A 24,237-nucleotide genomic window follows, 5' to 3' on the forward strand; every position below is an offset into this window, starting at 1 on the left:
TGAAATATACCTGCCTTAGCTTAAACCATCCTCCATCTGTAGTCTGTCCCAGATATACCTGCTCTGGACAGGCTCTCTATAGAATATATGTTAAAATTTTAGTAATAGGCATTCTTCATCCATTTGGTCTTTCCTGATGGATGGACAACCCAAACTCCTTTGAGTGGTTACAGATCTCTTTCAAGAGGTTCTTGCAGTGATCCAGGGCTTAATGCAATCAATCAACATAATGACCTCTATAAAGAGGAGCATCTGGAGGACCTGTCTTTCCTCAAATTGAATTCTGAACTAGATCTCTTCTGGTATATTGGCAAATACCTTTGGCATTCCTGCACTTTTTATGCCTTGTCTAATGTTTATTATCATCAGAGGATCACTGAAAAGGGGTTATTTCTGTTGTTAAATCTTCTAGGAAATTTTGAGTGATCTTGATTTTGGATAGGAGAGACTGATATACAAACGTAAAGCAGTGTTTTATTCTCTTGATCAAATTTTGTTTTGTTTTTGTGATCAATGCACAAATACAGTGGGATCTTATATTCTTACTATCCATTTATTGTGAAATGATGGAAGATGTTACCTATTGTTTCAGTCTGTACCTCTAGTCATAGGGTTACAGATGAAGAAGCCATTGAATACAACCTTCTTTATAGATGAGGAAAATGAAGGTGGAAAAGGTTTTAGTCACATGACTAATAAGTGTCCTAGGCAGTATCAAGATACAAATCTTTCTGTCTGTCCACTGTATCACTTAGCTGCTTCTGAGTTGTTAGTTTCTTACTTCCTACTACTACTCTCATAAAGGGTGCCTTCATTACATGTATAGATAACTTTTATAAAGAGTGATTATAGATGAAAAGGGTGGTCACATTTAGTTCAGTAGTTATTGATGTTCTCTTAGTCCCTTTTTTTTTTTTTAATGTTTTAAAAGGCTCCAAAGCATTTATTCCATGTTGTTAGTATCTTCCCCTTCTCCAGATTCTTTATCTTTTGGACCCTCAATTCCCTCATAGTTATGTTGCCTCAACACCGTTCTGTGTAATTGTATAGCCCTGGCAAATTGTTTCCTTCCTTGTTCTGTGGCACTTTCTTGGTGCTTTTTCTACATCTGCCCTGTGCACATTTGTGAAGTTAAGGGTCAAGCATGATAGTTCAGCTATTTCTACATGTAGAAAAGAGTGTGTTAAAATGCTATTTGCAAATCTTTTCCAGTTTTCTTCTGTTTTGGGGGCCTTCAGTTGTCATCTTTTATGCCCTTTGGATAATAATAATGCTAGATACCATGCATGTGGAGTTTTAAAACTTGCAGGTGCTTTGTGTGTATTATCTTATTTTAACTTCCCCATAACCCTGTGAAGTAAGTGCTACTAACATTTCCATTTTACTATAACTCTCACAAAGCTAGTAATTGTCTAAGGATTTGAACCTAGGTCTACCCTGAGGTTCAGCATCCTGTCCACTATACCACCTAGAAGACTTTGTTTAGTTGAGATTAATTTTACCTTATACTATTTCTCTCTGTTGTATGAGAAAATGCTGTTCTTTATTGTCCATCCTTCTTTTTGGTAAGCTTTTATAAATGAGTTTATATTATAATCCAGTATTGCTTCTAGCAGCCCTCTCTCTCTCTCTCTCTCTCTCTCTCTCTCTCTCTCTCTCTGGCAAGTTGTCATACATTGGCTGACTAATATACTTTCTGGTCTCTTGTTCTCTTTATGTGGCAGTATATCACATTAGTCACATTCTTGTTTAAATTATTGTTATTGCCATCAGTGTCATTACTGTTGCCTATTTTGAGTTACTTTTTAAATTCCAGTTTAAAATATTTCAAATGTTTGCCATTTTCTTTTCTTACTCTTAGTTTTTTGTTTATTTATCTTACTGATTCTATCTCTGAAGAGTTGATAACTGACAGAAAACAGCTAGTTCAGGAATAACTCCTTCAATAATTGAGTTCATTATGGTGTTATTTGGTACTTACTATGTCCATTAGCTGCCACTTTTTTTTTCCCCAAGAAAGTATGCGTGATAAAGAGGCATGAGACTCTGGGATCTGTGGATCTTTGGATTTTCTTATTTGTTCTTCTTTTTTTCTTTTTTTGGTGAGGCAATTGGGGTTAAGTGACTTACCCAGGGTCACACAGCTAGTAAGTGTTAAGTGTCTGAGGCCGGGCTTGAACTCAGGTCCCTCTGAATCCAGGGCCGGTGCTCCATCCACTGCGCCACCTAGCTGCCCCCCCTTATTTGTTGTTCTTGAACCAAGCTTTTCTCAAATATTTCTTCCCACCCTCACCTTTTCCCACTTTTACATTGATATTACTAAATGTGATGAATTAATTTTGTTAAGGGTTAAAATTCTAGCTAGTCTGTCTAAAATATCTAATGAGTAGTCGCCAATAAATTATAAGCTTTAGCAAGAGTTAGACTTTTAAGCATTTATTAAGGAGAATAAGAATTTGGTAAAGAGAGAGAGAAAGGCCTAGATTCCTATCTATTAAAGGGAGAGCACATTTCTAGCTCCGCTCTCCACCAGAGTCCAAAAGGAAAGAGCGCGAGACTGAGCGCCAGTCTCTTCCTTCCCCCTCCCACTAGTCCGCGTCACTTCCTGATGCCAAAGAAAAGACTCCTGGTCTTGCCCTCAAAGACCTTCGCTTCATGGGCAGAACTCTTCTACAGTAAGTATCCAGCAGGTGGCGTCATTCCAATCGTTACAATTTGGAGGATCCTAACAAACTCTTTAGTTTTTCCTTACCACTTTATCCTCAGCAACCAATGCCTTTTTACAGGTATTTGTTAATAGTATTGCAACATGTTTCTTTTCTTGGCTTCTCCAATGAATACCTGTGAGCCACTTCCTTCTTTATTCTACTTTATAGAAAACCTTCTTAAACTGGGGTAATGAATGTGTCACTGTTGTTAGTCTAAAAACTGTGATTCTCCATACACTCTTCCCCCTTTTATGCTACTCTCCGACTGATGTTGCTTATTGTCACAAGCTCAAAGGGAGTGTATAGGACTGAAGGCCATTTTTTTTATTCTCCTTTATTTTTTGGGTTTCCATGAAATACAGTCACACTCTAATGCCTCATTGTGGCAGGAAGATAACCCTTATTCTTGAAGGCTCTGCCAGCCAAGTACAAATTCTAGAAGGTTCTACCAAGCCAAAAAGCCATAACCATGCTAATTTTGGATATTAGGTAGGTCATCATGTTATCATATTTTCTTTGGCCACAGCAAACAGAATTAAAAGTCTAATTTAATGTATGTTTTATTTCTTACAGAGTGAGAAAGGGGCCACATAGCAAGATACAAAGATTTGAGTATTCCTAGGACTGTAGATTTATAACTGGAATAGATCTTTTGAGGCCAGATAGTCAGCCCTCTTATTTTATAGACAAGGAAACTTAAGCCCTAAAGTGGTTAAATAACTTGACCAAGGCCACAGAAGCTGTGAGAAACAAAAGCTATAAAAAATTTCTGAGACTCAGTGTTGGAGAAAGTATCGCAGGTCTTTATTTACGTTCTGGCAAGAATGGGCCTGTTCCCTAGTGGAATAGCACAAAAATGGTTCGGGAGCCCCTTTTATTCCGTGACGGGCCCCTCCTTCCCCAGTTACAATCTGTGCGCCTAGACACTGGTGCCCAAAACTAGCCAATCAGAACGCAGTGTAGCCAATGGGGGGGAGGTGGCACAGAGACAGCCCTCTAAACTACCCCCACCCCCAGGATTACAATCTATGTGTAGGGAATGGCTTGTCAATCAAAGCCGCATCCCTGCTCTTCCTTTTCTGAAGCTCTTTGCAAAGTCCTATATTTTAATTAACCCCCATTTGTGGATATCAGTATTTGAGTATCTCTTTCTATTCTGAATTCACTTCCCTGACACTTAAGAAGTTCCCCAGACAGTTTCAATTAACTTTGAGGGGTGGGCCCACATTTCCCACAGAAGCAGTAAGTGACAGAACCGGAATTTGAACCCACTTCTTGTGGCTCCAAGTGTAGCCCACAAGTACTACTGGGCATCACTGATGTCTAATCTGCTGTCTCATTATATGATTTCTGGCCCTGGGACCAAGAATATTGGTCCCATGTTTATTAAAATGAAACTGAGAATGAACCTAGACTTGACCTGGACCCTATATGAATGATGGACAGCCATGTTTTTCAAATGGTAGCCATTGTGTCCCTGGGGGTGCCCAGGAAGACTCTTTAGGCAGGTCTGCAAAATCAAAATTATTCGTAATAATACTAATGTGTTATTTTCCCAGTAGAATCCTCCTTTTTACAATTACATATCTGGGAGGTTGGAGTCTCTTCATATATTTCAGTCTGTTTTAACAGATTGAATGCAGAAACAAATATGAGAATCCAGCTGTCTATTGTTAAGCCACACATTAAAGAGATTTGTAAAAAAATATGTAAAACAGTGCCACTCATCTTACTAGATTTTAATGTTTTAGAAAATATTGTTATTTTTTCCTTTAAAATGTTATTTATGTTAACAGGTATATTATTGTTGTTTTTAATTGAGTTAATATTTTGAATTTTTATTAGTTTTAATTTCTAATGTGGTAAGTAATAAAAGCTCTCTGGGCTTCTCAATTTTAAGAATTTTTAAGAATTAAGGGGGACAGCTAGGTGGCATAGTAGATAAAGCACCAGCCCTGGATTCAGGAGGACCTGAGTTCAAATCCAGCCTCAGATGCTTGACACTTAACTAGCTGTGTGACCCTGGACAAGTCACTTAATCCTCATTGACACCCCACCCCGCCAATGAAAACAACAACAACAAAAAACAAACAAACAAAAGAATGAAGGGGTCCCCCCCAAAAAAGAATTAAGAGGTCCCAAGATCAAAAAATTTGAGAACCACTGTTGTAGGAAAAAAGCATTGTTTTGAGAATCAACAGGTCTGGGTTCTAAATCCAGCTCTGCAATCCTGGAGTATGTGACTTTGGACAAGTCACTTAACTTCTCTGAATTTTAAACTAGAATAGGCACTATATTGGCAACAAGGAAATAGAAGGCAGGGTTCTTTGTCCAGTGAATGCACATATGTAAAGTACTTTGTAAATCTTAAAGTACTGTTTAAATGCTAGGTATTATTAATGTTTAAATAAAGTTTTACAAAACAAAGTACAAATTAAAATACAGCAAACTAAGCAGGTTTGTGATAATGAGGTTTAGCCTGTGAAATAGACTGTGGAGAGTTAAGAGGAGTGGTTAATTAACTGGTTCTCTTCCCCCCACCCCACCCCCCCAATGAAGTTATTAGGTAAAAATCATCCAATTTCACTGCTGTCCCAAGAAGGCTAATGCTTTTAACTGTGTATTGTGTGTGTGTTAATAATACATGGTTTGGGGGGGGGGGGGACAGCTAGATGGCACAATGGGTAAAAAGCACAGGCCCTGGATTCAGAAGGACCTGAGTTTAAATTCTGCCTCAGACAGTTGACACTAGCTGTGTGACCCTGGGCAAGTCACTTAACCCTCATTGCCCTGCCAAAAAAAAAAAAAAAAAGAATAAATAAAAATGATAATACCTGGCTGTGTGGTTGCAAAGATTTTAATTCTAGAATGTTAGAACTGAAAGGGACCTTAATTTATCTTTTATTTTACAGATGAGGAAACTAGAGTCTAAAGAGGTTGTGATTTGCTTGCATATGGTCACAGGAACAAAGTTGAGACTGAAATTCAAATCACGGTTCTTTTTATTTTATAATGAATACATTGGTTACATATTATCATTGGGTGCATCTCCTACATTTACATTGGAAAATTTTATAAATTTGAATGTGTTGATACCTCTTTTTGAAAAATAGTTATTTGGAGGAGACCTTTCACACCTACCCCACCAAGCCCATTTTTAATCTTCTACTTTGATGAGTTTTAGCTCCAGAATTCTTAAGAAAACACCTCAGGGTCTGTGCTTTGTCCTCTTCTGTTTAGCATTTTTCTCAGTCACTTGGAAGAATTCTCAGTCACATAACTGGAAGAATTAGCAGATATCAATTTCCCAATGCTAGATCTTCTGAAAAATGTCAATAGCAGAATTTGACAGATGCCCATTTGCTGGTTATGTGGACACCTTTGGTGTCCACCCTGACATTCAACTCTCACCAGGGCTCCAAGAAGCTGTAGCAAGTGCAGCAGCCACACCCCAATAAAACTATCTTGGCAGACTCACTAAACCAGGTTGAGGGTAACTGATGGACCTCCAACCCATCCATGACTCAGGGGCATGTCTACCACAAGCTTATGAAGATTTCTCCCAGTGGAATGGGTGGATGAGAACAGTTTGTTCCAACAGCCATGAAGGCCCCAGAAGTAGGTACTATGGAGCACTTAGGTCTGGTAAGACACCAAAGACACCCATTGCATTGCAGGCCATTGCCAGTTGTCTTGATTTTTGTGCTGACACTGGAGTTTAGTGACTGGAAGAGTGAGGCTGATAACTTTGTGCAACTCTGCCTCAAATCCAGTTGGCACAAAAGTTGAGACGTTACCCATCATTTACTATTTCACCCCAACGTGTAATGTCATTGGTCCTGAACAACAACAACCTGGTAGATTTTCTTGTTCAGGTAGAGATCAGAGCATATAGCCTCCAAGGACTGATCCAGCACTCAGTGTGCTTTTGAGCCTTATAGGAAGTCTATTAATTGAGGTTTCTAAGACAGCCTTTGGTGGAAAGTCACTGGCAGGAAATATCACTTTTTATCATTAAGAGGCTTTCATCAACATCAAGTCATTGCACCATTGCATCAACTGCAAGCAATAGAACAGTATAAGGGAAAACAGGCAGAATAGTCTTTGTGCTAGTGAGCTGTGCAGCAATACCTACTTCAGGCCTCCAGGATTTTCTTTAAGCTAGATTCGAAATTTTTGCAAGTAAGTTATGGCCAATAAAAATTTTTAATGATAGTAAATTCTTAATGTGCTTCTTCAGATGTCCAGTTAAAAATCTGGAAAATTTTAGCTAGGATAGAACCAGAAAAGCACTTCACTGCTTTTGATGCTGACACCTTCCTTCTTTTTAGAGCTGGAGATTTGGGAACACTGCTCTGGGTCCTAATACTCTTCTTAGCCTTTTGTTGCCATTACCCTATATTCTGATTTTAGGTTTCCTGATCACGTCCCCCTAGTCATTGTAGGGGCCATCTCCAGTTATCCTGATATATATCATGCCACTGGATCCATATGGCTCTGGAGGAGAGAGAGTGAGGTTGGTGACTGTGAGGGAAAAATCCATCCTCTTCTCAATAATTCTCAGGCCCCGTTTTATATCCTAGTCCCTAATGCGAATGGACCTTCCCCTTTTTCATCACTGGTTGGGGTTACAATCTACACGCAAAAACTAGCTAATCAGAAAACAGTATTCCCACCCCTCTTCCTTGTATGGGCATAACTCAGGAGTGGACCTTATACTTCCTTATATGGACAGAACTCTGGAGAGGACCTAATTGAGACCAGGGCTCCTCGAACCATGTGACCTTGCTAACCTGAGGGGGAGGAGGGGATCTGAGACCTCTGTCCTGCAAACAGGTCAGGAGGAGTATGACTGACTTGTTATATCCACATTAAGAGGAGACAACTACCCATTTCTCACAGTGACCTTGCACAGCCCTGTCTCACTTAAATCCAATTCACCGCAAGTTACAACATCACCCTGATGTCATGGACCTCTTTGAAAACAAAGGACAAACAACAACAGTTTTTGACGTTGCCCATATGAGAGCAGATTAACATCTATCTCCTGCTAGACCTTCAAGCTGAAAGTCTCATTGGAGGCTCCTTTATTCAGATTTTATTAGTCTCCACCCACACACACCCCTAACTCTTCCCCCCTGATATTAAGTCAGTTGCCAAGTATTTCTGGAATCCAATCTGTTCCTACAGCCATAGACCAAACCATAACTGAATGATAGCTAGATTACTAGGATAGCCAGTCCCCTGCCAGGTATCTTACACATGGCAATAGTATTCACTCCCAAACATTGTTCCAGTTACATCACCAGCTTCTTAGTCTGTTGTGGATCCTAGTTACCTTTTGTGACAGATTTAAAGCTCATAAAGTAATTTTGGCTCCACATCCTTTTAATTAATTGCGTTCTTTGCCTACTGCATCCCAATTTACAATCTTCAGAACAACCAAAAGTTAACTTAGTTTTCTTAACCCTATGCCCTGCCAACATATTTTCTTTCAGTCTTTTGATGGGCTACTCCCCTTCCCTGGAATATTCTACAGTCCTCTCTTCTTAATAGTCTTTTCAGGTCTTTAAAATGTATTTATAATGATTCACTTCTTTGATGCATTCTCAAGTACTATAACTCTCCAGGAACTCCATTTACTCCATAAGTACACACAGTTGTAACTAATTGCTTATATATTTGTTTCTATTACATACTTTTACCTTGTTTATCTTCGTTCTCACTTAAAAAATTGGAATAAAGATCCCATGTTCTTCCTTTAAAACCCCCCATGGCACCTCAGATTATGTTTATACAGAGTAATGAGTTAGCTCAGAATCTTACTGATATCTCATTCATTTTACACAACTTTTAGATTCCTTTCCAAAGACTGCAGTAGGAATCTTTTCTCTTCTCGTTCTGTTATAAACTCTCTACGGTCTGATATCTACCAAATGGCTTTCTGTAAAGTGACCAGTGATCTCTTAATTGCCAGATTTAATGGTTTTTTCTCAGTCTTCGTCCATCTCGACTTCCATGTAGTCTTTGACACCATTTGTTACCTCGTTCTCCTTGATGCTTTCCTGTCTCTTGGTTTTTCTTAGAATGGGCTCCCTAGCTTCTCCTTCTGCTTATATGACTACTTCTTCATAGTTGTCTTTGCTAGATCTTAATCTAGATTATACCCACTAAACATGGCTGTCTGGGGGGACCTCTTCTCTTCTCCCATTATGTTGTTTCGCTTGGTGATCTCATTAGCTTCCATGGATTCAGTTATCATCTCTGTGCTGAAGGTTTTCAAATCTACCTATACAATCCTAGCTCTGCTGACCTCCAGTTTTACATCTCCAACTGCCTACTGGACATTTCAAACTAGATTTCCTATAGACATCTTAAACTCAACATGTCCAGCACTGAGCTAATTTTCTTCCTCTTAAAACTTCTTCACTTCCAAATGTCCATATTACTGTCAAGAACACCACCATAGGCAACTGAATGGTGCAATGAATAGAACACTGGGCTTAGAGTCAGGAAGATCTGAGTTCAAATGCAGCCTCAGACACTTACTATCTATATGGGCAAGTCACCTTAACCCTGTTTGCCTCAGTTTCCTCATCTGTAAAATGGGGATAATAACACCCACTTCCCAGGGTTGTTGTAAGGATCAAGTGAGATCATAATTATAAAGCACTTAGCACAGTGCCTGGCATATAGTAAGCACTATATAAATGTTAGCTATCGTCGTCATCATCCTCTCAGTCTTACAGGCTTGCAACCTAGGTGGCATCTTTAACTCTTTACTCTCTCTCTCTGTAGTCAGTCTATTTCCAAGGCTTGTCAATTTTAACTTAAACATCTTTCACATGTGCTCCCTTCTCTCTTTTTAACCCTCCCACCACCCTGGTACGGGCCTTAATCGCCTCACACATGCACTATTTTGGTAGCCCACTGCTTGGTCTCTTTGCTTCAAGTCTTTCCCCAATCCATTCTAGCCTCTACTCAGTTGTCAAATAAATGTTCCTGAAGTCTGACCATGTCACCACCCCTTACTCAGTCAATTTCAGTGACTTCTTGTCACCTCCAGGATCAAATATAAACTCCTCTGCTTGGTGTTTTAAGTCTGCATAACCTCCCCCTTGTCTCCCCCCTCACATATACACCTTTCCAGTCTTCTTATACCTTATGTCACTTTCCTTCCTCACGTACCATGCAATCCAGTGACACCAGCCTCCTTACTGTTCTTCTGAATAAGACACTCCTCCTGACTGGGTCCTTTTCATTGGCTGTCCCCTATTCCTGGAACGCTCTGCCTCCTGGCTTTCCTGAACCCCAGCTAAAATTCTACCTTCTGTAGCAAGCCTTTCCCAATCCTTCTTAATTATAATACTTTCCCTCTGTTCATTATTAACTATTTTGTGTATAGTTGTTTGCGTCTCATCTCCCCTATTAGACTGTGAGCGCCTTGAAAACAAGGACTGTCTTCTACATTTCTTTTTATCCCCAATCCATAGTTCACTGCTACATTAAAGGTGCTTAATACATTCTTATTGACTGAAACAAACATTAAGCACCTGTTATATGTAAAGCACTCTGCTAGGCTGAAGATATAAAGACAAACATAAAACAAAAACAGAGTTGGTTGATGGACACCCACATTTTTCCTTGGCTGACTTCCCCTGGAGAATTTTAGAAATAAAGATACACACACACCCAGAGCTTTAATTAAGTATTTACTGTATGTCAGGCCCAATGCTTGTTCCTATTTATCCTTCTGAACTCTCTGAAATAATTGGGAGTAAGAAGGAAAGAAGCTTGGAAATAAGCATTTATGAAATTCCTACTTCATTCCAACACCTTTTACAGGTGTTATCTTATTTGATCTTTACAACCCTGGGAAAATCGGTACCATTATTATCTGTATTTAACATTTGAGGATACCGAGGCAGACAGAGGTTAAATAACTTTTTCAGGGGCACACAGCAAGTATCTGAGGCCAGATTCCAACTTAGGTCTTCCTGACTCCAGGCCCAGGATTCCTATCTACTGTACCACCTAGCTGCTTCTATTTGAAAGCAGGGAGATTATCGGGTAGAAGAGAAGAGGAATTTCATAGCTAATGATCTCTGTTTTCTCAGTACATTTTTATATAGCCCTCAAGCTAAGAATAGTTTTTACATTTGCCATAAACAGACAACAGGTAGCATTTGTGTGGTTTGCCCACTTGTGCCATAAAGGGCTTTAGGAGAAAACGTTTGGGAAAACTTGCTGTGGGGAGTGTGATAGAGTCAATCAAGGAAGAGTTTTAGTGATTTTTTTTGGAAGTAAAAGAACCCTGTTGAGATTAGTGATCTAAATTTATTGTTGACCTCTAATTGGTGGGGTTGTTATGAGACTTTCTCCAGCAGTATCCTGCAGAAGGAAAAAAGAAGGGAGAGAAACATGCATTTATATTAAGCACCTACTATAGCTATATGCTAGGCACTGCGCAGAGTACTTTACAAACAACCCTGGGAGGAAGGTGCTCTTACTATGCCCACTTACAGGCAAAGAAACTAAGGCTGGAAAAATGTGTGATTTGCTCAGGGTCACAAAGCTAATAAGTATCCAAGGCAGGATTTTAGAAAAGGTCTCCTTAACTCCAGGCGCAGGTCTCTTTTCACTGCTAGAGTAGAAGCAGAGAAGGCGATTGGTGAAAATAATCCATGTTTGAGATTTGGCAATCATAGGACCAAAGAGCTAAGGGATTCAAGAGGAGAAGGAAGGAAAATTATGCCATATTGGGGATTGCATTCTGGGTCACCTGGAAAGGTAGAGGGATTGGAGAGTACAGTGAGAGTGAAGGATTGGTTTGGAAGTAGATATAAGGAGAGGGACAAAAGGAGAGATGCCAGGAGAGAAAGTTATGATCAGAAAGAGGAATTTGAGAGTTTAGGATAAGAGAGCATAATTATAGATGGTAAGATCCAGAGAATGAGCTGGAAGAAAGGCGTTGGTTGTCCGGCATGTATATTGAAGTCCCCAAGTATGAGGTCAGGAGTTGAAGTTGAAAGGAACACTATGAACCCAATACTAAAGGGTTCAAGGAAAGAGGGGGGGAAATGACTTGGAAACGGATAGATAGCTATGACTAAGGATATGCAATAGGTGACATAGATGAGTAAACCTCAGGAGAGGAGAGGTTACTGAGTAATTATCCCCCTTTGGAGTAAAATAAGGCATCCTTCAACTTCATTGCTCTTTTGTTGAGAACTTTTTCCTGATATGCTAAACAAGCCCTAATTAAAGGACACACCTTGCTGTACTCACAGAGTCACAAGGATTTTGTAGTTTTTTGTAGTTTAAATCCGTTTTTAGCAAGAATATGTAGGGGGGAGAAAGAATATATAGGGGAAAGGAACAGAAAAACAAAGTGCCCATTTTAATGAGAAATGTTCTATTATAAATAAGATCTGGGTAAATATGGGAGAAAAGTAGACTTCTGGGGAGGGCGGTACAAAAAGCATTTCTCTTGTTTCAGTCCTTTGAGACTTTCAAGTTCATTGTTTTGCATAACTTCTAGATTACTTCCTTGATTAAAACTGGGAGCTAAGGTACCATAAGTGTTACAAGAATGGTATGATGCTGCTGATTTGCTTGGGAAATAGCATCGTAAGGACAGTTTTGATGTGGCAGTGAGAAGTATGCTTACTCTCTCTGCCCCAGGGGTCCTTGAAAGAAAGGTGTGGTGCTGATTAAGGTTCTCCAGGGATGTAGCCGCTTCTGGAGGAGCTGGACTTCTCTTGGTATCAGAAGGTAGGAAGAATGTGAGGTGGTGATGTCTAAGATGCAAGGGTATTTGTTAACAGTCGATTGAGGAACTAGGAATTCCAGAAGGAAAAGGAATAGATGCAATTCTTTTTCTTTCTTTCTAGGTACACAGACAAATGGCCTAGACTTTCAGAAGCAGCCTGTTCCTGTTGGAGGAGCAATCTCTTCAGCTCAGGCTCAGGCCTTCCTTGGACACCTCCATCAGGTAAAGCATTTTGCTCTACTGGGAAAAGTTGGAGACAGAACTGGGAGTATGGCAGTACTAATGCATGGGAAAGATACTTTAGAATATTTTGAATTGTCCTTTTTTCAAAACGATAATGTTCTGCATTGAATTGATGTGGCTATGTTGGTGGCTATAATTTAGTAGGTTCTCTAGGCCACAGACCTCACAGCTGCAGGCAAAAAGATTCTCTTGCTTTGAATATGTATAATAACTAAATTACTTGTTTTGACAAGTGTAAGGGCTAGTTGAGATGATAGGCCAAAACTAGATAAACACATTTGGAACTGCCCCAGCATGCTTCCCGTTTCTACAAGGAAAATAACAATTTGCTCATAATATTATCCTATTAAGCTGTTTTAAAACCTTTGTTTAGAAAGTAATATAAACCACTCCTACCTGCTAAGCTGGCTCAAATGAAAGCATGAAAGCCATGAGAGAGAAGATCTGGGTTCCAATCTGACATCTTACCAATGGGTTGTTAGACAAGTACTTTATTTTGTTAAATGAGGGGAACTCTTCTGCCCATGTCAAAGGATCAGTGTGAGAATATATGGTGAGAACACTATGCATTTTCATTGTGCTTTAGAATTTTACAAGTGGTATTATTCTTGTTTGGGGTAAAATAAAGTATCCTACAACTTTATTGCTCTTATGTTGAGAATTAGCATTCCAGCCATGTAAAACAAGTATTCATTAAAGGACACACTTTGTGCCTCTAGAGTCATAAGGATTTTTGTAGTTTAAATTATACGTCTCTATTTTTTTTAGCTTGAATATAGAGGGGAAAAGAATAGAAAAATAGGGTTAGACTTAATGAGAGTATTTGTATTATAAGATCTGCATAAAGATGGGAGAAAAGTTTCTAAACTAGTGGGAGCGATAATGGGGGCATAGAAAACATTTCCTTATTTCATTCTCTTGGGACTTTCAAGTTCATTGTAACTTCTAGGACTTTGCTTATATCTCTTCCTTGATTAAGACTGGAAGCTTTATGTACCATTTACAGGAATGTTGTGTCTTGGTATAATGATGCTGTTTCACTGTCTCTTGGGCAAAAAAAAAACTGAAGACATTTGCTAGACGGTGTTTTCACTGCTGATGCAGGCTTGTGGCTCAGTGGATAAAGCACCAGCCCTGGATTCAGGAGGACCTGAGTTCAAATCAGACCTCAGACACTAAACACTTATTAGCTGTGTGACTCTGGGCAAGTCACTTAATCCTCATTGCCCTGCACTGCCCCACCCCTCCTCTCCCCTCCCCCCTGGAAAAAAAAGTTATCTGAGGATGAAATTTGATCTGGAATCTGGACTGTTAAGGTATATAAATTACAAGGTTCTAGGTGGGGATAGTCAACACCTACCAATAGCTGGTAAGACTGTATTTGCCTTGAGTTTTGCAAAACTAACCAAAAGAACTTTAAAATCAGTAGGAAAGGAGGGGAAAAGGAACAGTAAAAGCAATAAAAACAATGCAGAGGTTCACAGGAGACAAAATCCAAGACATCTATGACCTCAAATGTTGATATTCAGTTGCACAAATTATATTAACAAGCAAGATGAACTAGAAAATCCCATTACATGAATGTAAATATTACCTCATATGCATCACTGAAGCTTGGGGGAATCAGACCTAGATAAAAAAAAAGGCCCTGCAAAGATAAATCTTATTTAAGAATAGGGAAAACAAGATTGGCAAAGGAGAATTAAAGCAGTATATATTTAAAACTTATATCATAATGCAGTAAAAATAGAAAGTAATGGGGCATCTAGGTGGCACAGTGGATAAAGCACCAGCCCTGGACTCAGGAGTACCTGAATTCAAATCTGGCCTCAGATACTTGACACATACTAGCTATGTTACCTTGGGCAAGTCACTTAACCCCTACTGCCCCACAAAAACAAACAAACAAACAAAAAAATAGAAAGTAACTCAAGGAAAAGATACAGACCTGAATAGAAGTTTATTTATGATTGGGTCAAAATACAAGTCATGGAAACAAATAATAATTGCGTAGAAAAGAATGATAACAGTTAGACAAACATCAATATTTCTGGAATACAGCTAAAGTAGGCCCTAGAGGAATAATTATATTTGAGATGACACATCAATATAATTTAAAAATAGCATTAATGAACTGAGTATGTCATTTAAAATAGAAAATCAACAAATAAATAAACTTGAAATTAACACATGAGGAAGTAGTTAGAAGAGAAACGAATAAATTTGGAAATGTAGAAAGCCAGTTCTTTGAAAAGACTAACAAAATGGATAAAACCTTAGCCAATATGATCAAAAAGAAGTGGAAAGAAATAAAATTACTTTAAAAGTCATTAAATTGAAATCATGACAAGTAGAAGGGGGGAAAAAAATAATATATCCACAAAGCCCAATTGCATTCATATAAAACTGAGAATTTCAAAAGAAATGGAGTATTATGTATGAAAATAACATGAAATAGAGATTTTAATCCCTTTTCAGGAAATGAACTAACTGTAAAACTATCAAAAGGGGTTGAGGGGGTGGATCTCAGTGTATTTAGAGATGAATATTATCAATCGTATGATATAAATATTTAACAACAGTGAAAGTATCAAAGAATCAATATACAAGGTATCTAAATCTAGGGATAATATTAAGGTATGGGAAAATTTTGGACCTTTTTAATAGGAAAATAATGTGACTAAGAAAACATCAGCTACAGACAGACTCTCCCATATATACAAAATCTTTATGAGTCATCTAAACATGAATTGATGGTGTCCTGGGCGAGAGCATTTAGAGAAGATAAGCAAGCTTTCACAAGTGTCAACAACGTATCACATTTTTATCATTTTAGAATTGTATGAAAGATGAAGAGAATATCAGATCTCTGTTCCTATTGATTTTTGATTAGCAAAAAGCATTTTATAATAGCTGACGTAAGGTTTGCAAAGTGCTTTACATATATTATCTTAATTGATCCCCACAACACAGTGAGATGGGGGTCATTATCCCTATTTTATAGATGGGGTAAGTGAGGCAGAGAAAGGTTAAGTGACATGTCCGAGGGTCACCTAACTAGTACAAGAGTTGGAAGCAGGTCTTGAGTTTAGGTCTTCCTCATTCAGAGTCAGGTTTAGTAGAGCAGAGTGCTAACAAAGAATCTCCCATCCGTGCTTGAAAACTTCTTGAAAGATAAAACAACAGGAACAACCATGTTTAGCAGTGTTCTTATCATGAATATCAAGCAAGCCATTGAAAAAAAGAAGATAAATGCTCACTCAAGGTATTTGCCACCTGTTATGTTGGAAGAGATTCAGCAGTGTCCAAGTTAAAAGCGAGATTCTTTATAGATGATGAGGGCTTCTAGAGACTATTAGATGATTACATGAGATGGTTACAGGAAGCCCCAGATCACTTCAGAGCCTCCTAGAATCTATCTGTAAACAACCTAGAAGTGGTTCTGACTCTTCACACAGAAAAGATCGAGTGAATCAAGAATTGCCCAGATTATTACATTCATTTGGTTGAAAGCCTATGAAGCTTGTCCCCAGTAGTATGTATATCTTGAACGTGAAATGTAGATGGGCATTATGTTAACCCCAGAGTTAAAGGAGGATCATAGATCAAGAGCTGGAAGATCTAAGCTGGACTTAGTCTAGTTGAACCCCCTCAGAAAAATGGACTAGATTGTCTTTGGGAATTACATGTCACCATTAATGACTACAAGTTTCTCAGTGAAACAAAGACTGATTTAATACCAACCATTTTGCTGCTGTTGCTGTATAGTAGTCAGTGAGATAAGAAATTCAGGTCTCTAAAGACTGAGATTCTTTGACATGCAGCCCCCAGGGAAGCATCTTCAAAGGGGAAGGAGACAGAAAGCAATAGGGGAAAATAAGGAAAAAAGACTGAAATTAACCCATGATCTCAGGAGGAAGAAAATTCAAAGACCTTGAGCATAAACAGGTAAACCAACAGGGAAGATATTAATAGCAGAAGGAAATATGGCCTTCAGACTAAGTAAAAGAGTTCAGGTATCTATTAATAAGTATTGCAAGAAAAAAGAAAATGAATCAACACCTGCTGAGGCAGAGAAACCTGTGGATTCCCAAAGGAAACATGGAAACACAGCAGGTTGTGCCTAAATGGTTTAAAAGAGAAATGAGAACTGTAAAAGCAGAACTTATGGCCTGCGCAGCAGAAATAATTGGCAGAATTGAAAAATTTGAATTCACAGTGACTTTTCACCAAAGAAACAAAAGGGAGGGTAACTGGGAATGCAAATACACAGAAGCAGAGGACAATCTAGAAGAAGAGAAGCAAAAGGCAATAACATTAAAAGAAAGCATGAGTTCTATACAAGCAAAGTATATTGATCTCAAAAATAAGATACACTGTAGTGACAACTTAAAGATTATAGGTGTTCCAGGAGAATGTGACAGGTCAAAAAACTTGAACACCATAATACAGGAAATATTTTTAAACTGCATAGAACCTCCAAACATAGAAAAACAAAGTGGCAATCAAAAAAATTCCATAGATTGTCTCCAGGGGAAAAAAGAAAACAAACCACCATGTACCATGCTGCAAACTCCAAGGGACACATAGTGGTTAACTTTAACAGTTCTACTGACAGACCAGTTTCTTCAAATGACCAGGAAAAAAAATCTTCCAACTGTGAAGGAGAGGAAATTCAAATAATACCAGATTATCCTATATTTTCAAAACGCCATGGGAGGAGGTAGAAGAATGTGTTCTGAAGATCAAGGGATGTTAGCTGAGATCTGAAGGAAGCCACAGAACCCAGGAGGGTGAATATTTCAGGTATAGGAAATAGAATACCTCATGTGACAAAGAGCAAGGAGGCCAGTGTCATTGGATTAGAGTGGGAGGAGAGAAGGAACGTATAAGAAGACTGGAAAATTAGGAAGGGGCCAGGTTAGAAAGGAATTTAAAAGCAAAAAGGGATTTTTTATTTAAGAAGATGATAACGATGATGGTGATAACTACCATTTACATAGCACTTACTGTGTTTCTAGGCATTATGCTAAGCCATCTACAACTATTACCTCATTTGATCCTCACAATAACCCTGGGAAATAGAGGTGCTATTATCCCCATTTTACAGTTGAGGAAATTGAGGCAAACAGATTATATGACTTGCCCAAGGTCACACAGCTAGTGTCTAAGGCTAGATTTCAACTTAGGTCCAGGTCTTTGAGCATCCGGACAAGAGTTCTGTTCACTGCACCACAAAGCTACCAAGGTAATAGGAAGCCTTCAGAGTTTATTGAGTAGGAAACTGACATGATCAGACCTGTGCTTTAGTAACTGAGTGGGAAGAGACTTGTGGCAGGGACACCAACCATCAGGCTATTGCAATAGCCCAGGTATGAGGTGATGAGGGGCCTACACCTGGATTGTGGTTGTGTCAGGAGAGAAGATTCTGTGTGAGAAATGTTGTGAAGGTATAATCAAAAGGACTAAGCAACAGATTAGATGTAGAGGGTAAGAAAGAGTGAGAAGTCCAGAGTGACACCTAGATTGTGAGCCTGAGTGACTGGGAGCATGGTGGTAGGGAAGTTAGGAAGAAGAGAACTTTTAAGACTTTTTTTGGTGTCTTCAGTTTTGGACATTAAGAAGTTTAAGTTGTCAGTAGAACATCCATTTCAAGATGTGAGCAGTTGGAGATGCGAGACTCTTAAGTCAACAGAGAGATTAGGTTGGATAAGTAGATTTGAGAATCATTACCTACTGAAGACACAGAAAAGAAAGTTCTTACCACCAAAGTCTTTGGTAGTATAAGATGGTTTAGCTTCAGAAACCACTGATTTCTTTCATTGGAAATGACATTAAAGAAGAGATATTAATATCTGCTCTACCACTGCACTGTTGACCATAGGACCTTTCCTACTTCTGGATCACAGTTAAGGGCATGACTTTTAGTCATGAGGGACCCAGGGCCCAGAGAAGCAGCATCCCTTCTGGTCCTAAGCAAGCAGGGACCCTGAAAAATAATATTAACTGCAGTTCCAAAATATATGGGGCTCTTCCTGAGTAAGTACCAGAGTGCAGACCAGGAGAGCAGTGATCACACTTCACTTCTCACTTCATACCACCTTAGGAGCACTTAAAATCTCCAAACCCTCAAAACTAGCTCTGAAAATAGCAGTGCAAAAAAGTCCTAAAGCTTGAGACAGGCCTCTCCTACCCCATGGCAAAGTACAAGAGTCCAACTTTAACATAAATTCAGTTGAGAAATAGGCTGGAAAAATGAACAAACAACAACAAAAAAAGAACCTGACCATAAAAATTACTATGGTGACAGTGAAGATCAAGATACAAACTCAGAAGAAAACTTTGAAGTCAAAACATTTATAAACAAACCCTTAAAGAAAATTGGATGCAAGAACACCAAGAATTCTTGGAAGACCTTAAAATTGATTTTCAAAATCAAATAAGAATAGCATAGGAACAACTAGGTAAAGAAATGAGAGCAAAACAAGAAAATTATGAAAAGACATCAGCTTGGTAAAAAGAGGCACATACTGAAGAAAATAACACCTTAAAAAACAGATTTGACCAAAAGAGGTACAAAATTTCACTGATGTAAAATAACTCCTTAAAAATTAGTATTGGGCAAGTGAAAGCTAATACTCACTCTATGAGACATCAAGAAACAATAAAAAAAATCAAAATAATTTTTTAAAAAATAGAAAATGTAAAACCTCATTAGAAAAACAACTAACCTGGAAAATCAATCAAGGAAAGATAATTTAAGAACTATTGGACTACCTGAAAGCCATGATTAAAGAAAGAGCCTAAACATCATATTTCAAGAAATTATCAGGAGCAGCTAGGTGGGGCAGTGGATAAAGCACTGGCCCTGGATTCAGGAGGACCTGAGTTCAAATCTGGTTTCAGACACTTGACACTTATTAGCTGTGTGACCCTGGACAAGTCACTTAATCCCCATTGCCCCACAAAAACAAAACAAACAACAAAAAAAGAAATTATCAAGGAAAACTGCCTCAATATCCTTGAACTAGAGGGTAAAATAAAAATTTAATCCACCAGTCACTTCCTGAAAGAGATCCCAAAATGAAAAGATGCAGGAATATTGCAGCCAAATTCTAGAGTTCCCAGGTCAAAGAGAAAATACTTCAAGTAGCCAGAAAGAAACCATTCAAATACCATGGAGCCACAGTAGGATCACACATGATTTAGCATCTACCAATTAAAGAAGCAAAGGGCTTCAAATCTGATATTCTGGAAGGCAAAAGAACTGGGATTACAACCTAGAACAATTTACCCAGCAAAACAGTATAATCCTTCAAGGGGAGGGGGAAAAATCATCATTTAGTGAAATGGAGGGCTTTCAAACATTCCTAATGAAAAGACCTGAGTGGAATAGAAAAATCTGACTTTCAAATACAAAACTCAAGATAAGCTTGAAAAGGTAAATCAGTTAGGTTAAACTATTTGTAAATATGTATTTTTCTATACAATGAGATGATACATGTAATTTATAAGAGCTTTATCATTATTAGGGCAGTTAGAAGGATTTTGTAATAGGAAGAGGGTGCAGGAGTGAATCAGTTATGCTGGAATGATCTAAAAAAATTAATAAGTGAAAGAGAGAGATGTCCTGGGAGAAGCAGAGAAGCTGGATAGGAGAAATTATCTCATGTAAAAGAGGCATGCAAGGAAGAGCTTTTATAGTGGAGGGAAGAATGTTAAGGGGGTAGGTAACTTACTCTCGGCTACATTAGATAAGAGAGGAAATAAACACACACACTCAATTTGGTATAGAAAGCTGTTTTATACAACTCAAGGAAGAAGAAGGGGAAGGCTATAAAAGAAAGGAGAGTGATAAAAGTAAGGGCAAGTAAAGGAAGGCAGTGGTCCAAAGCAAAACAGACCTTAGTAGAGGTGCAAGAGAAGGATACACAGAAGAAAATAGGATTGAAGCAAATGCACAGTTAGTAAATACAACTGTGAATGGGATACACCTACCTATAAAACAAGCAGATAATAGAATAGATTAGAAACCAGAATCCAACACTATGTTGTTTATAAGAAACACATTTGAAACAGAGACACACACAGAGTTAAAAATAAGGAGCTGGAGTAAAATCTGTTATGCTTTGATTGAAGTTAAAAAGGCTAGGGTAGCAATATTGACCTTTGACAAAACAAAAGTAAAAATAGACCTAATTATAAAGAAATAAGCAGGGAAACTACATCTTGCTAAAAGGTACCATAGATTTGTATAAAGTAATATCAATACTAAATATATATGTACCAAATGGCAGAGCATCAAAAATTTTAAAGGGAAAATTAAATGAATTACAGGAAGAAATAAGACAGTAAAACCACACTAGTGGGGGACCTATACTTTCTCTTCTCAGAGCTAAACAAATCTAACCATAAAATAAATAAGAAGTTAAGGAGATTGGGACAGCTAGGTGTGGTGCAGTGGATAAAGCACAGGCCCTGGATTCAGGAGGACCTGAGTTCAAATGAGGCTTCAGACACTTGACACTTACTAGCTGTGTGACCCCAGGTAAGTCACTTAACCCTCATTGCTCCACCCCCTTCCCTCAAAAGAAGTAGTTAGGGAGAGGAATAGAATCTTAGAAAAGTTAGAAACACTAGCCTTCTGAAGAAAAATGAATGGGAATAAAAAGGAATATACCTTTATCTTAGCTATTATTGGTATTAGGTTATAAAAACCTCACAGCCAAATGCAGAAAAGCAGAAGTGTTAAATGCACCCTTTTCAGATCATAATGCAATAAAATTTATATTTTATTAGTGCTGTGGAAGCATAATTAAAAATTATTTGGAAACTGAATCTAATCCTAAAGAATGATTGGGTCAGGAGGAAAGATCATAGAAACAGTAGTTTCATGAAAAAGAATGACAGCAGTGAGACAGCATACCCAAATTTGTGGGAGGCAGCCAAAGCAGTATTATGGGGAAATTTTATGTATCTAAACATGCACATAAGTATAAGAGGAAGAATAGATCAGTGAATTGGGCATGCAACTAAAAAAAAAACATTAGAAAAAGAAAAAATTAAAACCCTCCAATTAAACATCAAAATGCAAATCCTGAAAATCGAGGGAGAAACTAATAAAAATGAAACAAAAAAACCATCGTACTAATAAATAAAGCTGGTTTTATGAAAAAACTAATAAATCATTGGTTAATTTGATGAAAGAAAGAAGAAAACCAAATTACCAATATGAAAAATGAAGAGTGAATGTACCACCAATGAAGATAAAATACAGCAATTATTAGGAGTTATTCTGCCCACTTATATGCCAGTAAAACTGACAGTCTAAGTGAAATGATGAATATTTACCCCAAAAAGTGTGAACTGCCCAAATTGACAGAAAAGGAATAGAATTCTTAAATATCCCTATGTTAGAAAAAGAAATTGAACAAGCTATGAATGAATTCCCTAAGGAAAAAATTCCCAGGAACAGACTTCAGAAGTGAATTCTGCCAAAAGTTTAAGGAACAGTTAACCCCAATACTACATAAACCATTTGAAAAAATAGGTAAAGGGGCAGGTAGGTGGCACAGTGGATAGAGCACTGACCCTGGATTCAGGAGGACCTGAGTTCAAATGTGACCTCAGACATGTAACACTTACTAGCTGTGTGACCCTGGGCAAGTCACTTAACCCCCATTGCCCAGCAAAAAAAAGAAAGAAAAAATAGGTAAAGAAGAAATCCTACCAAATTCCTTTTATGACACAGATATGGTTTTGATAACCTAAGCCAGGAAGATCAAAAACAGAGAAAGAATACTATAGGACAATTTCCTTACTTAATAGTGTTGCAAACAAATTTAAATAAAATACTAGTAAGGAGATTACAGCAATATAATCACAAAGATGGACAGTTGGAATTTATACCAGGAATGCAGCACTGCTTCAATATTAAGAAAACTGTTAATATAATTGACCATAGCAACAAGAAAAACAACGTCAATAGCTAGAGAAAATACTTTCAACAATACAGCACATTCCTATTAAAAACACTAGAAAGCATAGGAATCAATGGAATTTTTCTTAAAATGGTAAGTTGTAGTTATCTAAAACCAAGAGTAAGCATTATCTGTAACCAGGATAAATTTTAACCCTTGAGAAGCAACTAAAAAACTAGTTGGAACAATTAACAACTTTAGTAGGTGTGATATTTAAAATCTAAATTGTGGTCGCCTTAAATTAGAAGCTTTAGCACCATTCCTTGGGCATTAAACATTTATTAAAGCATACAGATATTCCCATGGAATTCAGAAAGTTAAGAAAAAAAGCCTATTTAGCCTAGAGTTCCAGCCTGGTGTGGTCTGGTTCTTCCTCAAGTCCTCTGCCACAAGCCTGCTTCAATCACAAACTCTCTCCAGCAAACTGATTGTGGAAGCTTTTTATAGGTCTGGAACAGAGGCGGTCCTTACACACTGCTTCAAGCTGATTGGTTGGCATCACCCAAATTCATTGGTTCTGAAGGTGTTCTCAAGGTGTGATTACAATCCAGTTAACTTGAAGTAGGCTAATCAGCAGTTAATCACTCTCACTTGATTCAATCAGTCTAGATTCATCTCCAGGTGGGTCTTTGAGTATCTGCTAAATCTCATTATTTCATCACATAGGGTTGCAGGTTATAAAATAGACCCATAGAAATCATCATTTCTATATACTACTAACAAAACCCAGCAGGACAAGATAGAAAAAGAAATTCCATTTAAAATAACTTGAGACAATATCAAATACTTGGGAGTCCATTTGTCAAGACAAATTAGGGAGTATATGAACACAGTTAAAAAATGTTTCTCCACAAATAAAGACAGATCTAAATAATTGGAGATATTAATTGCATATGAGTAGGCTGAGCCTATAATAATAAAAATGACAATTCTACTTAAATTAATTTACTTATTCAGTGCCATACCAATCAAACTGCCAAAGAATTGGGTTTTAGAGCTTGAAAAATCAAGAATAGAATTCATTTGGAAGAACAAAAGGTCAAGAATATCATTGGAATCAATGAAAAAAAATGAAGGAAGGTGACCTATCTGATATTAGCTTAAGAAATAGGGGCAGCTAGGTAGCGCAGTGGATAGAGCACTGACCCTGGAGTCAGGAGGACCTGAGTTCAAATCTGGCCTCAGACACTTAACACTTACTAGCTGTGTGACCCTGGGCAAGTCACTTAACCCCAATTGCCTCACTAAAAATTTTTAAAAAAGAAAAAGAAATAAATTGGTGTATCCATAGACTAGATTGGGTAGTACACAGTAGTAAATGACCAGAGTAATTTAGTTTTCTAAACCCAAAGATTCATGCTTTTTCACCTTTTGAGAAAAATTTCTAGGAAACTGGAAAGTAGTTTGGAAAAATCAAGGTATAGACCAGCATTTCACACCATATACCAAGATATGGTCAAAATAAATAAATCATTTAGATATAAATTGTATCATAAATAAATTGGGGAGCATGGGGAAATGTACCTGTCAAATT

At 37.9% G+C, this 24,237-nt stretch overlaps 1 protein-coding gene across 1 annotated transcript in view; it reads left to right on the forward strand.

Annotated features, from left to right (window-relative positions):
• POU2F1 (POU class 2 homeobox 1) overlaps positions 1–24,237 on the forward strand; it is a 237,633-nt gene that overhangs the window by 123,011 nt on the left and 90,385 nt on the right. The window contains 1 exon segment of the mRNA XM_044004419.1: positions 12,602–12,702. Coding sequence (XP_043860354.1) covers positions 12,602–12,702 — 101 coding nt within the window.

The sequence above is a fragment of the Dromiciops gliroides genome, chromosome 4, assembly GCF_019393635.1.
Source record: "Dromiciops gliroides isolate mDroGli1 chromosome 4, mDroGli1.pri, whole genome shotgun sequence".
In the NCBI taxonomy this organism is placed as follows: Eukaryota; Metazoa; Chordata; class Mammalia; order Microbiotheria; family Microbiotheriidae; genus Dromiciops; species Dromiciops gliroides.